This window comes from Bufo bufo, chromosome 6 (assembly GCF_905171765.1).
Source record: "Bufo bufo chromosome 6, aBufBuf1.1, whole genome shotgun sequence".
NCBI lineage: Eukaryota > Metazoa > Chordata > Amphibia > Anura > Bufonidae > Bufo > Bufo bufo.
This window is the reverse complement of record NC_053394.1, coordinates 283,327,458-283,341,526: the sequence shown is the minus strand read 5'-3', so window position 1 is coordinate 283,341,526 and position 14,069 is coordinate 283,327,458. Positions and strand designations below refer to the sequence as shown.

The following is a 14,069-nucleotide window of genomic DNA, read 5'->3' as shown; positions in this document are numbered from 1 at the left end:
GGCCACATCACCCCTTAAGCCAGTTATTGGCTGCAGTGCAGCATGTGACTACGCCCATGCAGAGCCAGATGTAAATACTTTGGGGACCGGAACATGAACACAGCAGAGGCAGCATGGAAGAGTGGAGTGGCAGGGAGCAGATAAGTATTCATTTTCTGTTTACAAAGGCAGGCAGTGGGAATTAGACATAAAGTAATTATTCCTAGAGGAGCTTACACCCTCACAAATCATACATTCATGGTATATCATAGTGAAAACTCAGTTCCTAAACTAGTAAAAAAAAAAGATACACCTGTGTGCACAGGGGTATTGTGAATCAAATAGCCTTGCTGATTTTTGTTAACATTGTTAGCATTTGTCACACCTGTGTGACATTCCATTAATATAATGAGATTACAGTAGTGACTAAGACTTAGATGTGTATTTGTTGCTGTCAATTTCCTGTAATTTTTTATTGGTGCTTACACAAGTGATTTACTCACCTCAGATACTCTGGAGTCTCGAGTGTTTGACAGTCGCAGCAGTTCCTCATATCTTTGCTGATATAGTTGAAGAAGTAACGCCAGATACAGACTGGGATTTAGTGTGGCCTGGATACATGGAGAAAAAATTAGATTGTGTCTGGCCATCTTTAAAGAGTCACTGTACTTTCATATAAATTAATTTAATAGAGAATGGTGTATTTAGCACATTTCACTTACCGTAATAAAAAAAAAAATCTGCCTGCATCCACCTCAAAAAAGGTGTGAAATCATGGCCACTAGTTGTCACACTTCTACTTGTAGTCCACTACCTGTTAGGCTAGATTCATCTCTAGTAACAGAGACAGAAGACGGTTCACAAGAAATGGGGGCATGTGGGAGCTAGCTGGCTTCCTGAGCCTGATAGAAGAACTGCTTCTATACTGCTTCTGGGGGAACGTGGCTAGCAGCCAACAGCGAGGACGCCATTCTCTGGAGCTCCCACCGGCCGGATCTAATCCTTTGGCATCTAGCCTGTAAAGGCCGACGAGGGAACACAGAACCCCACCAACAAGCCTCTCTGCTTTGTGGCCTACGGGGGAAGCCATCTCAGAGGCTCCCAAACGCTGTGGGACAGGAGATACATCTGCGGCCTGGCCAGGCCCTGAAGCCCCGGCCTCTATTTGCGGCAACGGGAGACACACGGGATCGCAATCTCCCTCCTCGCAGCTAGATTGGTCGCTGGGGACCTCCTGAGTACCAAATCCCCGGGCTAAATTTTTGGCGCAGGCGGAGACCCGGACAGGCAGTGCGACGGCCAAAGGGCCCAACCGCCAGTTCCCTCAAAACAAAAAGGAAACTAAACCTCACACACCAGCAGCCAAGGTAGAGCAGCTAGGCACTACAGAGGACGCCGGAACCTTTAAGAAGGCAGCCACTGGACCCACCACCCACAGGACCTGGAGGTGAGAGGAAAAAGTGAGGATACAGACTCCCGGGGGCGGGACATCACGCATGACTGCATTTTAGGCTACTTTCACACTAGCGTTCGGGGCTCCGCTTGTGGGCTCCGTTTGAAGGGGCTCACAAGCGGCCCCGAACGCATCCGTCCGGCCCTAATGCATTCTCAGTGGAGGCGGATCCACTGAGAATGCATCAGTCTGCCAGCGTTCAGCCTCCGCTCCGCTCAGTGAGCGGACACCTGAACGCTGCTTGCAGCGTTCGGGTGTCCGCCTGGCCGTGCGGAGGCGAGCGGATCCGTCCAGACTTACAATGGAAGTCAATGGGGACGGATCCGCTTGAAGATGACACCATATGGCTCAATCTTCAAGCGGATCCGTCCCCCATTGACTTTCAATGTAAAGTCTGGACGGATCCGCTCAGGCTACTTTCAGACTTTGGTTTTTTTTCAAACTATAATGCAGACGGATCCGTTCTGAACGGATGCAAACGTCTGCATTATAGGAGCGGGTCCGTCTGATGAAACATCAGACGGACCCGCTCTGAACGCTAGTGTGAAAGTAGCCTTAACGGCGCACTCCTGTGAAACCGTGCTTGCAGCGTTTTGGTGTCCGTCTGATCAAACTGAGCCAAACGGATTCGTCCTGGCACACAATGTAAGTCAATGGGGACAGATCCATTTTCACTGACACAATCTGGCACAATAGAAAACGGATCCGTCCTCCATTGACTGTTATCCGTCGTGGCTATGTTAAAGATAATACAAACGGATCCGTTCAGAACGGATGCAGACGGTTGTATTATCTGAAATGGATCCGTCCATGACGGATCCGCACAAAACGCAAGTGTGAAAGTAGCCTTAACCTTTCCACTCTTACTGAGGACCAAAGGACAGCCCTAGACACAGCTATCACAAAACTGAGGTGCAAACTGTGATCTCCTCCTCACCTAATAATAAGACCCCAGGTCCTGACGGGCTGTGTAACGAATATTATAAAATGCTCAGCTCTGAGATCATCCCTATACTGACTCAACTATACAACACCATATACACACAACATGCCATGGTAGACCGGTTTCTCGATTCTAGGACAATACTAATTCCCAAACCTAACAAAGATGTGTCATTGCCACAATCTTATAGACCCATATCCCTTTTGAATAGCGATTACAAATTCCTGGTGAAAATTTTATCTAATAGACTACAAAACATTCTCCCCGGAATCATACACCCCTCCCAAAGAGGATTCATTAGATCTAGACAATCTATTAAAAATATCAGGGCAGCCATAGCTGCCACCCTTGAGACGCAGGATAACGACCCTTCCACCCTACTACTAAGTCTTGATGCCAAAAAGGTGTTCGACAAGGTGTCACGGCATTTTCTGAGCGCCGCACTATCTCACAGACGGTTTGGCCCTATATTCTCTGATTTTATTTGCCATCTCCAATTGGATGTCCGCACCACACTCACGATAAATAGTTACAACACCCCCTACTTAGCTATTTTTAGAGGCACCAGGCAAGATTGCCCTTTTCCCCCTCTACTTTTTAAAATCTCCTTAAACCCCCTTTTACATCATCTACAACCACTTAACACCTCTCCGCAAGATAGCTGTCCTCCAATCGCCGTAGTCTCATTTGCCAACGATATACTGTTTATTGTCACAGATCCTGAAACCACACTTCCACAAACATTACAAGACCTCATAGATATCGGACAGCTTTTGGGTAACACCCTTAACCTGGATAAATCTGAAGCTCTGCTCCTCAAAGGCCTCACAAGGCTGAGATGGACTGCTCATTTCCCCTTTCAATGGCGTTCCCACTCTATATCATACCTGGGGGTACAGATCACCAGATCACCTGGTAAGCTCTATAATGCAAACATTGCACATTATATACGTACACTAGAGGACACGCTAGCAGGCTGGAAACCTCTCCCTTTATCGTACATGGGACGGGCATACCTTCTTAAGATGGCGTAATTTCCCCGCCTGCTATATCTACTGCATTCCCTACCAATATACTTAAGCCCCAGAGACGAGAAAAAAATTAACTACTTATACCGTAAACTCATCTGGCATGGTCGTCGCCCCAGGATACCTTACATTATTTTACAACAACCTAGGTTGAATGGGGGGCTGAACGTTCCCAACATCAGGGCATATAACATCGCAGATTTGAGAATAGGCTGGATACACCACACATCCATGTTCTCAAACAGATGTCAAGAACAGGCCTTCATACCCAGACTGGCTCTGGCCAATTTACTCCATGCCCCGCACAGCGAGATCCCAGAGCGAGCCAGAGAGAACATCCTGCTGATGTCGACCTGATGGGCCTGGCAAAAGATGAGGCTTCTCAAAAACCTACATCCTCCTGGCACACCCACATTTCTAAGAATGGTCACCCCATTGGGATTTCTATGATTGGCATAAAAAAGTACTAACTCTGATCAGTCACTTGGTAGATCACACCACACACAAGACCCTGACATTTGAAGATCTTAAGTCTAAATACCCTAATATTCGTTTAAATTTCTTCCCCTATCTACAAACCAACAGCTACCTCCAGAAACTATTACCCAATTTAACCCCTCGAGAATGGAGTCAAGCCCCACAGACCTCTCTCAAACATACCCCTACCCTAAGGTGACATACCACCAGTTACTACAAGTTCTTACACACCCCTTTGGACTATGATAAGGGCGAATGGGCAATAACTAAATGGCTTAAAGACATCCCACAATTAACGATGTCCACCCTATATCAGGCGTTAGAACGCAATCTTCGATATTTGCCATCTAGCCGCTACAGGGAGATGACCCTACAGATTTATCACCGGGCATATATCTCCAGTTCGGGGCCACCATATGGGCGTCTTTGAATCTGACAACTGCTTCCGGTGTAAAGAGGCAGAAGCAGACATATTTCATTGTTTGTGGCTGTGCCCGGTGATACAATCTTTCTGGCATAAAATACACACATTGTCATGAGGGTGTCAAGAGCCACGCCTGACTCCGTTATACCCGGGGTCAGGAAGTCGCAGCGGGTGGCTGCGCGCTCTATGTATAAAAATAGTGCTGTTTCTTTATGGTAGCTTTCTGGGTTTGCCTTGCAACCCTTTTTGGCTCACTCAGGGATCCGTAGCTCCTTCTCCTCAGCTGTCTCTTGTCCAGCACTCCCAACCTCCTTATATTCCCCTCTCCCACTTCTCTGGTTGCCAGATATAGAGCTTCCTGCCTGGACTTCTATACTGACCCACTGGAGCTGTGTAGCTGTGTTCCCTGGTTGTTGTTCCAGAACGTTACCCTCCGGATCCCTGTTGGGCCTTTGTGGTCTGCTGTTGTCGCCCACCTGGGATTATATGTTTGTGTGTATTGTCTGTCCTCTCCTTGGTGTTTTCCTTTTAGTGTCAGTGGTGCGGATTAGGGATCCCACCGCCCCGTTCACTACATAGGGCTCATCTTAGGGAAAGCCAGGGTTTAGGCACGTGATCGGCGTACGGGTGAGGAACCCGTCTAGGGACGTCAGGGCAGTCAGGTGCCAGCCTCAAGGTGAGTCAGGGGTCACCACCTTTCCCTCTCCCTTGGACAGGGCCTTCCCATTTCCCTCCCTTTGCGTGACGCCGGTCATTACATTATATCTGGCCCTTATTTTATGTAGGTAGAAAAAAAAAAAAAAAAAAAATACTTTTTCTTTCTACCTACTTAGAATCCAGTATGGATCCAATTGCTGCTTTGTCAAAGCAACTTCAAGGCCTGTCTTTGGAGGTGGCAGGATTGAAGGCGTCGGTCCTCCACCAACAGCAGCAATTGCAACAGACCGCAAGCCCAGCGGTTGCTACAGGTAACCAGGTTGTTGCGGAACCCAAGGTTGCTCTTCCTGACAGATTTTCTGGGGGAAGGGACAAATTTGTGACGTTCCGTGAGGCCTGTAAATTATATTTTAAGCTGCGCCCTTACTCCTCTGGTAATGAAGAACAGTGGGTGGGGGTTGTTATTTCCCTGCTTCAGGGGGACCCGCAATCCTGGGCGTTCTCTTTACCCACTGATTCCCAGGATCTCCGGTCAGTGGATTAATTTTATGGGGCCTTGGGTCTCATATATGATGACCCTGACCGAGTCGCACTGAATCAAAATTACGGAGACTCCTACAGGGAGAGCGGCCAGTAGAGGAGTATTGCTCAGAGTTCCGTAGGTGGGCTACGAATACCCAGTGGAACGACCCGGCTCTCAGGAGTCAGTTCTGCTCTGGGTTATCCGAAAGGATTAAGGATGCGCTTGCGCTGTATGAGACTCCCTTTTCCCTTGATGCGGTTATATCCCTTTCTATCAGAATAGATAGACGTCTTAGGGACAGATTGAAAAATCCGGAGCAATTGGTAACCCCTCCCAAGCAGCAGTTAGTCTGTACGGACTTAGACGAGCCTATGCAGCTAGGAGGAACTACTCGTCAGGTCCATCCTCCTGAGGCTCGCCGTAGGCGTGGGGTTTGTTTTTTCTGTGGGGAGAGGGGTCATTTTATTAATGTCTGTCCTTCCTTTCTCAAAAACAAAAGACCGTCGGAAAACTACTAACCCCAGGCTGTGTGGAGGATGTCAGCCGGGGGGTATACGTTTCCTCCATACGAACATCGCAATTTGTGTTGCCAGCGGTTGTTGTTTTTGGTGTTAAGACAGAGACTATTTCTTTTTTTTCTAGACAGTGGAGCAGGAGTAAATTTGATAGATGCCCATTTTGCCCACACTATGGGTTTGTCTCTCTGTACGCTACAGAGACCTATTCCCATATTCGCTATTGATTCTGCTCCTGTGGTGTTGGGTCTTCCCTGGTTGGTAGCGCACAATCCAGTGGTGGATTGGCAGGCCAGGGAGATATTGGAGTGGAGTGAGCATTGCAGAGAAAATTGCTTAAATAGCAATTGCTTAGTCGCCTCCATAGCTACCCTACCTACATTTGTTTCGGACTTTGAGGACGTTTTTTCTGAAAAGGGTTGCCAGAAGTTACCACCTCACCGTCCTTATGATTGCCCCGTTAACCTGATTCCCGGTGCAAAATTACCCAAGACCAGGTTATATAATCTTTCGGGTCCGGAGAGACAAGCCATGAAAGATTATATCTCTGAGAGCTTGGCTAAGGGACACATCAGACCCTCTTCTTCACCCGTGGCTGCAGGGTTTTTCTTCGTTAAAAAGATAGATGGGGCCCTGCGTCCTTGCCTAGATTTTCGCGAATTAAACCGGATAACCATCCGAGACCCATACCCTCTTCCTCTCATTCCTGACCTGTTTAATCATATTGCGGGTGCTAGGTGGTTCTCCAAACTTGATCTTAGGGGGGCCTACAATCTGATTCGTATAAAGGAAGGGGATGAGTGGAGGACAGCTTTTAACACCCCTGAGGGGCATTATGAAAATCTAGTCATGCCTTTCGGTCTGACCAATGCTCCTGCTGTCTTCCAACATTTCGTTAATGACATTTTTAGTCATCTTATCGGCAGGTTTGTGGTGATATACCTAGATGATATTTTAATTTATTCGTCTGATCTGAAAACACATGAGGTGCATGTCAGACAGGTACTGCAGGTCCTACGGACGAATAAATTATATGCTAAAATTGAAAAGTGTGTCTTCGCCGTTCAGGAAATACAGTTCCTAGGTTATTTATTATCTGCTTCAGGTTTCCGTATGGATCCTAGGAAGGTCCAGGCAATTTTTGATTGGGATCTTCCTGAGAACCTCAAAGCACTGCAACGGTTCTTGGGCTTCGCAAATTTCTATAGAAAGTTCATTAAAAATTATTCGGTGATTGTAAAACCCCTTACTGACATGACTAGGAAGGGGACAGATTTTTCTAAATGGTCTGACGCCGCTAAAATTGCTTTTTCCTCTCTAAAAGAGAGGTTTACCTCGGCACCTGTACTAATCCAACCTGATGTCTCCCAGCCTTTTATTGTTGAAGTAGATGCGTCACAGGTGGGAGTGGGGGCTGTGCTGTCTCAGGGTCCGTCTACTGGCAAATTGTGTCCTTGTGCTTTCTTTTCTAAAAAACTATCTGCAGCAGAGAAGAACTATGATATTGGCAATAGGGAACTATTAGCTATTAAACTAGCGTTTGATGAATGGCGTACCTTTTTAGAGGGGGCAATCTACCCCATCACTGTGATTACGGACCACAAAAACCTTCTGTACCTCGAATCAGCTAAGCGTCTCACCCCTAGACAAGCTAGGTGGTCGCTATTTTTTACCAGGTTTAACTTTGTTATTACCTATCGTCCTGGGGCAAAAAATACCAAGGCAGATGCATTATCTCGTTGTTTCCCTGGAGGGGGTAATGTGAGTGATCCGGTACCCATTCTACAAAGAGGAGTGGTTGTCTCTGCGGTACACTCTGTTCTGGAGGGGAAGGTGTTAGAGGCCCAGGGGGACGCCCCGGTCTCTTGCCCCTCAGAGAAATTGTTTGTACCGTTAAACCTGCGTCTCTAATTATTAAAGGAACATCATAATTCGGCACTTGCTGGGCACCCGGGTAGTAAAGCAACCTTGGAGCTATTGTCTCGTCGTTTTTGGTGGCCAAGGTTGCGTCAGGATGTAATGGATTTTGTGTCTTATTGTTCTACTTGTGCGCGCGCGAAAGTCTCTCATACAGGGTCTTTATTGCCACTTGTCATTCCCAATAGGCCATGGACACATCTGTCAATGGATTTTATCACTGACTTACCCTTGTCTGCGGGTAAAACAGTTATCTTGGTAGTAGTGGACAGGTTTAGCAAAATGGTACACTTCATTGCGTTACCCGCACTACCTAATGCTAAGACTCTTGCTCAGGTATTCATCAGTGAAATCGTGAAGCTTCACGGGGTCCCTTCCGATGTTGTTTCGGATCGGGGAACCCAGTTTATTTCTAAATTTTGGAAAGCTTTTTGTTCCCGTTTGGGGGTACACTTGTCCTTTTCCTCGGCTTTCCATCCTCAGTCGAATGGACAGACTGAGCGTACCAACCAAAACCTTGAGACATATCTAAGGTGTTTTGTGTCTGAGAACCAGGAGGTGTGGTCATCATATTTACCGTTAGCCGAGTTTGCCATAAATAATCGCCGTCAGGAATCCACTGGTAAGTCACCATTTCTTGGTGCATATGGTTTTCATCCCTAATTCTGTACTTTCAAAGAGGGGGGGTCTTCTGGGGTTCCTGAAGAGGAACGGTTTTCATCATCTCTTTCATCTGTATGGCAGAAGGTGCAAGCTAACTTGAAAAATATGGGAGGTAAATATAAATGCATGGCTGATAAGAGACGGTCGCCAGGTCCGGACCTAGGAGTGAATGACTATGTGTGGTTGTCTACTAGGAATATTAAATTAAAGGTTCCCTCTTGGAAACTGGGTCCTAGGTTCATTGGCCCTTACAAAATAGTAGCCATCATTAACCCCGTGGCTTTTCGCCTGGAGCTACCTCAGACTTTTAAAATCCATAACGTCTTCCATAAGTCGTTACTCAAGAAGTATGTTCCACCTCTAGAACCGTCACCGCTGCCACCCCCTCCTGTTGTTGTGGATGGTAATCTAGAGTTTCAAATATCCAAAATTGTTGATTCTCGTCGGGTCCGCCGCTCTCCAATATCTGGTGCATTGGAGGGGTTACGGTCCCGAGGAAAGAATGTGGGTTCCAGCGTCTGAGCTAAACGCCGACAGGTTAGTTCAGGCTTTTCTTGCCTCTCATCCTGAGAGACCTAGTCCTGAGTGTCCGGAGGCCCCTCGTAGAGAGGGGGGTACTGTCATGAGGGTGTCAAGAGCCACGCCTGACTCCGTTATACCCGGGGTCAGGAAGTCGCAGCGGGTGGCTGCGCGCTCTATGTATAAAAATAGTGCCGTTTCTTTATGGTAGCTTTCTGGGTTTGCCTTGCAACCCTTTTTGGCTCACTCAGGGATCCGTAGCACCTTCTCCTCAGCTATCTCTTGTCCAGCACTCCCAACCTCCTTATATTCCCCTCTCCCACTTCTCTGGTTGCCAGATATAGGGCTTCCTGCCTGGACTTCTATACTGACCCACTGGAGCTGTGTAGCTGTGTTCCCTGGTTGTTGTTCCAGAACGTTACCCTCCGGATCCCTATTGGGCCTTTGTGGTCTGCTGTTGTCGCCCACCTGGGAGCAGTGTGGAGACACGGTGGTCGCCACACGGCACTGCGCTACGGTTAGAGTAGGTTCCCACTTAACAAGAGGAAACCTTGTCGCGGTAAGTGGGCCTATGCGCTTTGATCAAACTGTATACTAATTGCCTCTTAATAGTGCACAGCAAATGATTGATATAACCGCTGTATAGCCATGTTTTATCATAAGAAATGCTGCTTATTACATACAGTAGTCAATAGTATAGGAATGAGGAGGTGCGATTTAGTTTCACTCTACAAACCATGATTTAATTTCTCTATAGTCCTTTTCTCCCCCATACTAAGTCAGCACTCCTCCCCATGTGGCACAGGTGCTCTTTACCCAAATTAGCAGAAGTCTGCACAGGGTTTTAATTCCTACCACATCTCAGTTGGAGTTCCTGAGAAGCTGTGAACAGGTGATCCTTTAGCACCAGTTCACATGCGGCGCTGGATGGCGGCCGTCGCTGTTTCTGTGCAGTGCTGGTGGAGCTGTGGGATCCGAGGCCTAGGTGGCTCTGCTGTACAGCGGGGTAGCTGGTTGGCTGTTGGATCCCATTGCCTGCTGGAGCAGTGTGGAGACGCGGTGGTCGCCACACGGCACTGCGCTACGGTTAGAGTAGGTTCCCACTTAACAAGAGGAAACCTTGTCGAGGTAAGTGGGCCTATGCGCTTTGATCAAACTGTATACTAATTGCCTCTTAATAGTGCACAGCAAATGATTGATATAACCGCTGTATAGCCATGTTTTATCATAAGAAATGCTGCTTATTACATACAGTAGTCAATAGTATAGGAATGAGGAGGTGCGATTTAGTTTCACTCTACAAACCATGATTCACCTGGGATTATATGTTTGTCTGTATTGTCTGTCCTCTCCTTGGTGTTTTCCTTTTAGTGTCAGTGGTGCGGACTAGTGATCCCACCGCCCCGTTCACTACATAGGGCTCATCTTAGGGAAAGCCAGGGTTTAGGCACGTGATCGGCGTACGGGTGAGGAACCCGTCTAGGGACGTCAGGGCAGTCAGGTGCCAGCCTCAAGGTGAGTCAGGGGTCACCACCTTTCCCTCTCCGTTCGACAGGGCCTTCCCATTTCCCTCCCTTTGCGTGACGCCGGTCATTACACACATTCACCACTACACATTTGACATCAGCAGCTCCTCTGGATCCTGTGTGGGCCATCTTTGGGTACATTGACACGACTACTACACGATGTACCCCTTATAGCAGGAAACTACTATGCCTGTTAGCAACAGCAGGAATCAAAACAATTAGCTCCTATACACTAATCTGATTAGTTATATCGGGACTTGTACCAAAAACTTGCTGTAAATGAAACTGTAAAGTACAATTTAACGCATCACACTGTATGTACTCCTTTATTATGTCAACCTGAAATAAAAACATTTGAAAATATACTGCTTCTGAAGAGCAGAGAAGCTCCTGTGTGTCTGAGTCTAATCTCTCTCTCCTTATCAGTTTTGTGAGCACCCTAGAAGAAAATAAACATAGTGGGAAGTAAAGGAAGTGAAGTCACTGCATACAGTACTGGCAGATTCAACAGAAGGGAGATGCCCACTGCTTGTGAGTGAATAATATGGCTGAGGAAGACATTAGGAAGCCCAAAAAAGACCCACTTCTTTACCATTATGATTCTACAATGAAGCACAGCCATTATGCAAACTTTTTCTTTGGTGTGTGGCAAGAATTGCATAGTACCGTGTTAGCCAGAAAAGAAAACCGATGTGACATTGAATACATTTGTGTTAATAAATACAAAAGTATTAAGGGAGTGATATTGTTATAGGCTAACCGGAAAAAAAATACATTGCGAGCTTTCAGAACGCAAAGGCTCCTTCTTCAGGCAAGATTACAAATCGAAGACTGAGAAACAGGCACAACACTTAGAGGATGTTACAGCAAAACATGTACATGGGGGGGATTCATAATTAAGATAAGGCCAAGCCACAAGTGAACATGGTCAGCGGACATGTAGATTAGGGATTGGGAGTTGAACTTTCATTTGTAATCTTGATTGAAGAAGGAGCCTTTGTGCTCTGAAAGCTTGCAATATGTTTTTTTTATGGTTAGCCTATAAAGGTATCACTCCCTTAATACCTTTGCATGTATTAACGCAAACCTATTTAAACTTTATTTTAATTTTAATCCAAAAAATAGAAATTAGTAAGTGCATCTGTACCAACAAAGTGTCCTTCCTGTATTCTCTCTTTGGGCGGGCCCACGTTCTGATGTGCAGTATATAAATAAATGTTGCTAAGCCCTCTTAAGCAAACAGATATGGAGGTAGGACTTTTGTTTCAACTTATTTCAAAACTAATGAGAAACCTCAGGACAGTGTGTGAAGCCCTGCATTCACAGTTTCCTATTTGTTAGACATTTTATAGATGTCCTAATATTTTGCAGAAGAAATCTACTATTATTGCTTTTCTTTTCTAGAAATGGTTTGTATGCACTTCATCAGGACCCTTGACCCCCAGGCACCCTCTCTCAGCTTATGTTGCCAGTTTACCTGAGTCTCCTGATGTCTTCTGTAATGCTCATTCAAGTTGAATCCTTCAATTTCACACTCCACCTTTTGTTTGCACATCTCGCATGTTCTCACTGTGTTCAGCTCTGCCCCTGAAATAGACATGCGTGTGTCAAGGGTTTTTTGCCCAATAAAGAGGAACCTGTCAGCCACTAAATACTTTCAAGCATCCTCTCTTAGAACACTATGGTATTCCTCTGCCATTCCCTTTGGAAATAGAGAAATAAGGCTAGGGCTACACTGCAACTTTTTGTAGCACTGCTGATTGATTTGAACTATGGAGTCACATCTGCTGTCTGAAGGAATCCATTAGGCTGTATGAAATCTTGTGGACTGCAGCTGTCACTCAATAGTTAAAATCAATAAGTAGCACTACAAAAGTCTCCCAGCCTAGGCCATAATTGACTGCTGAGACTTACTTTCCCTAAATAGCGTGTGCCCCTACACGGTCTGACACTGTCAGCACTTATAGGACAAGGTCAGGGTAAAACATATGGTCTGGCTGCTGTGTGCGGCTGAAACCCCCCCACACCTGTAGTGGCCAAAGACCACATGATTTTGAGGGCTGTTACGAAAGTTTTACCTGCAAAGTCATGCAGCCATTGGCCACTACAGGATGGTAGATTTTTGGCCATGTGCACAACTGAGTAGTTACAATAAGAGCAGGGAGGGATATGCGCTATTGACAAGGGAATGGTAACATCTAGTTTATACATTTCAAGGAAAAGTAAGGCTACTTTCACATATGTGTTTTTGCCTGATCCGGAGGGATCAGCAAAAACGCTTCTGTTTCTGATAATACAACCATCTGCATCAGTTATAAATAGATCGATATGTATTATCTTTAATATAATAATGATAGATCCAGGCTTAAAACCGTGGGGAATTGGGTCAGCACAACCTGTATGTGGTGCACATCACTATGGCGAAATACATATACAAACGAAAAATACAGATGTGATAGCACTCTACATCCAGCAATTTGCCTCCATGCTGGATGAGGCATTGGTGTACATTTTGGCCAAAGCGTAGTAAGCCACTCACCACGTCAAGGTCGCCTCTATTTGAGTGGTCCCTAACACTAGTTCCTACCTGTTTATGGGCCATGACAGCCACACAAAATCCAGGGAATGCAGGTCAGCGTGCACGCCAAGCACACTCTGCTTCTAACCCCGTCCGGCGCCATTACAGCTTTCATCGGATCCAGGGATGCAAGTACCAACATGCACGCTGAGCCCACCATATACTTCTCCTGGATGTAGAGTGCTATCACATTTGTTTTTTTCGTTTGTATATGTATTTCGCCATAGTGATGTGCACCACATACAGGTTGTGCTGACCCAATTCCCCACATTTTTTCTTTGTAGTATATATTGCAGGCGTGGCGATCTCCTTAGAGTCATTGCACACCTGACCAGTCAATCTGTCCTGGAGGCTGGTTTTAAAGTCAGTATAAAACTGAGTCTGCTTATATAGAACCTACCAGTAGCCATTTGGCTCCAGGAGAAGTATATGGTGGGCTCAGCGTGCATGTTGGTACTTGCATCCCTGGATCCGATGAAAGCTGTAATGGCGCCGGACGGGGTTAGAAGCAGAGTGTGCTTGGCGTGCACGCTGACCTGCATTCCCTGGATTTTGTGTGGCTGTCATGGCCCATAAACAGGTAGGAACTAGTGTTAGGGACCACTCAAATAGAGGCGACCAGGCTTAAAACCATTGTAAGTCATTTGGTGCCAGATCCATTCTCTATTGTGTACGAGAAAACGGATCCAGCACCATTGACTTGCATTGTGTGTCATGCCGGTTTTCTGTCCAGCGGTTTTCTGTTCGGTATGGGAACGCAACCAAATGAAACGGAATGCATTCTGGTGCATTCCATTCTGTTCGGTTCAGTTTTATCCCCATTGACAATGAATGGGGACAAAACCAGATCTCAACACTGGAAAAATA

General features: G+C 46.3%; 1 protein-coding gene across 1 annotated transcript in view; it reads right to left on the bottom strand.

The window, feature by feature from the left end:
* MARCHF10 (membrane associated ring-CH-type finger 10) overlaps positions 1-14,069 on the bottom strand; it is a 69,110-nt gene that overhangs the window by 24,528 nt on the left and 30,513 nt on the right. Inside the window, exons 8-9 of the mRNA XM_040436512.1 lie at positions 12,102-12,211; positions 483-590 (exon numbers count right to left, since the gene is read on the bottom strand). Of these exons, the coding sequence (XP_040292446.1) occupies positions 483-590; positions 12,102-12,211 (218 nt within the window). The remainder of the gene's footprint in view (positions 1-482; positions 591-12,101; positions 12,212-14,069) is intronic.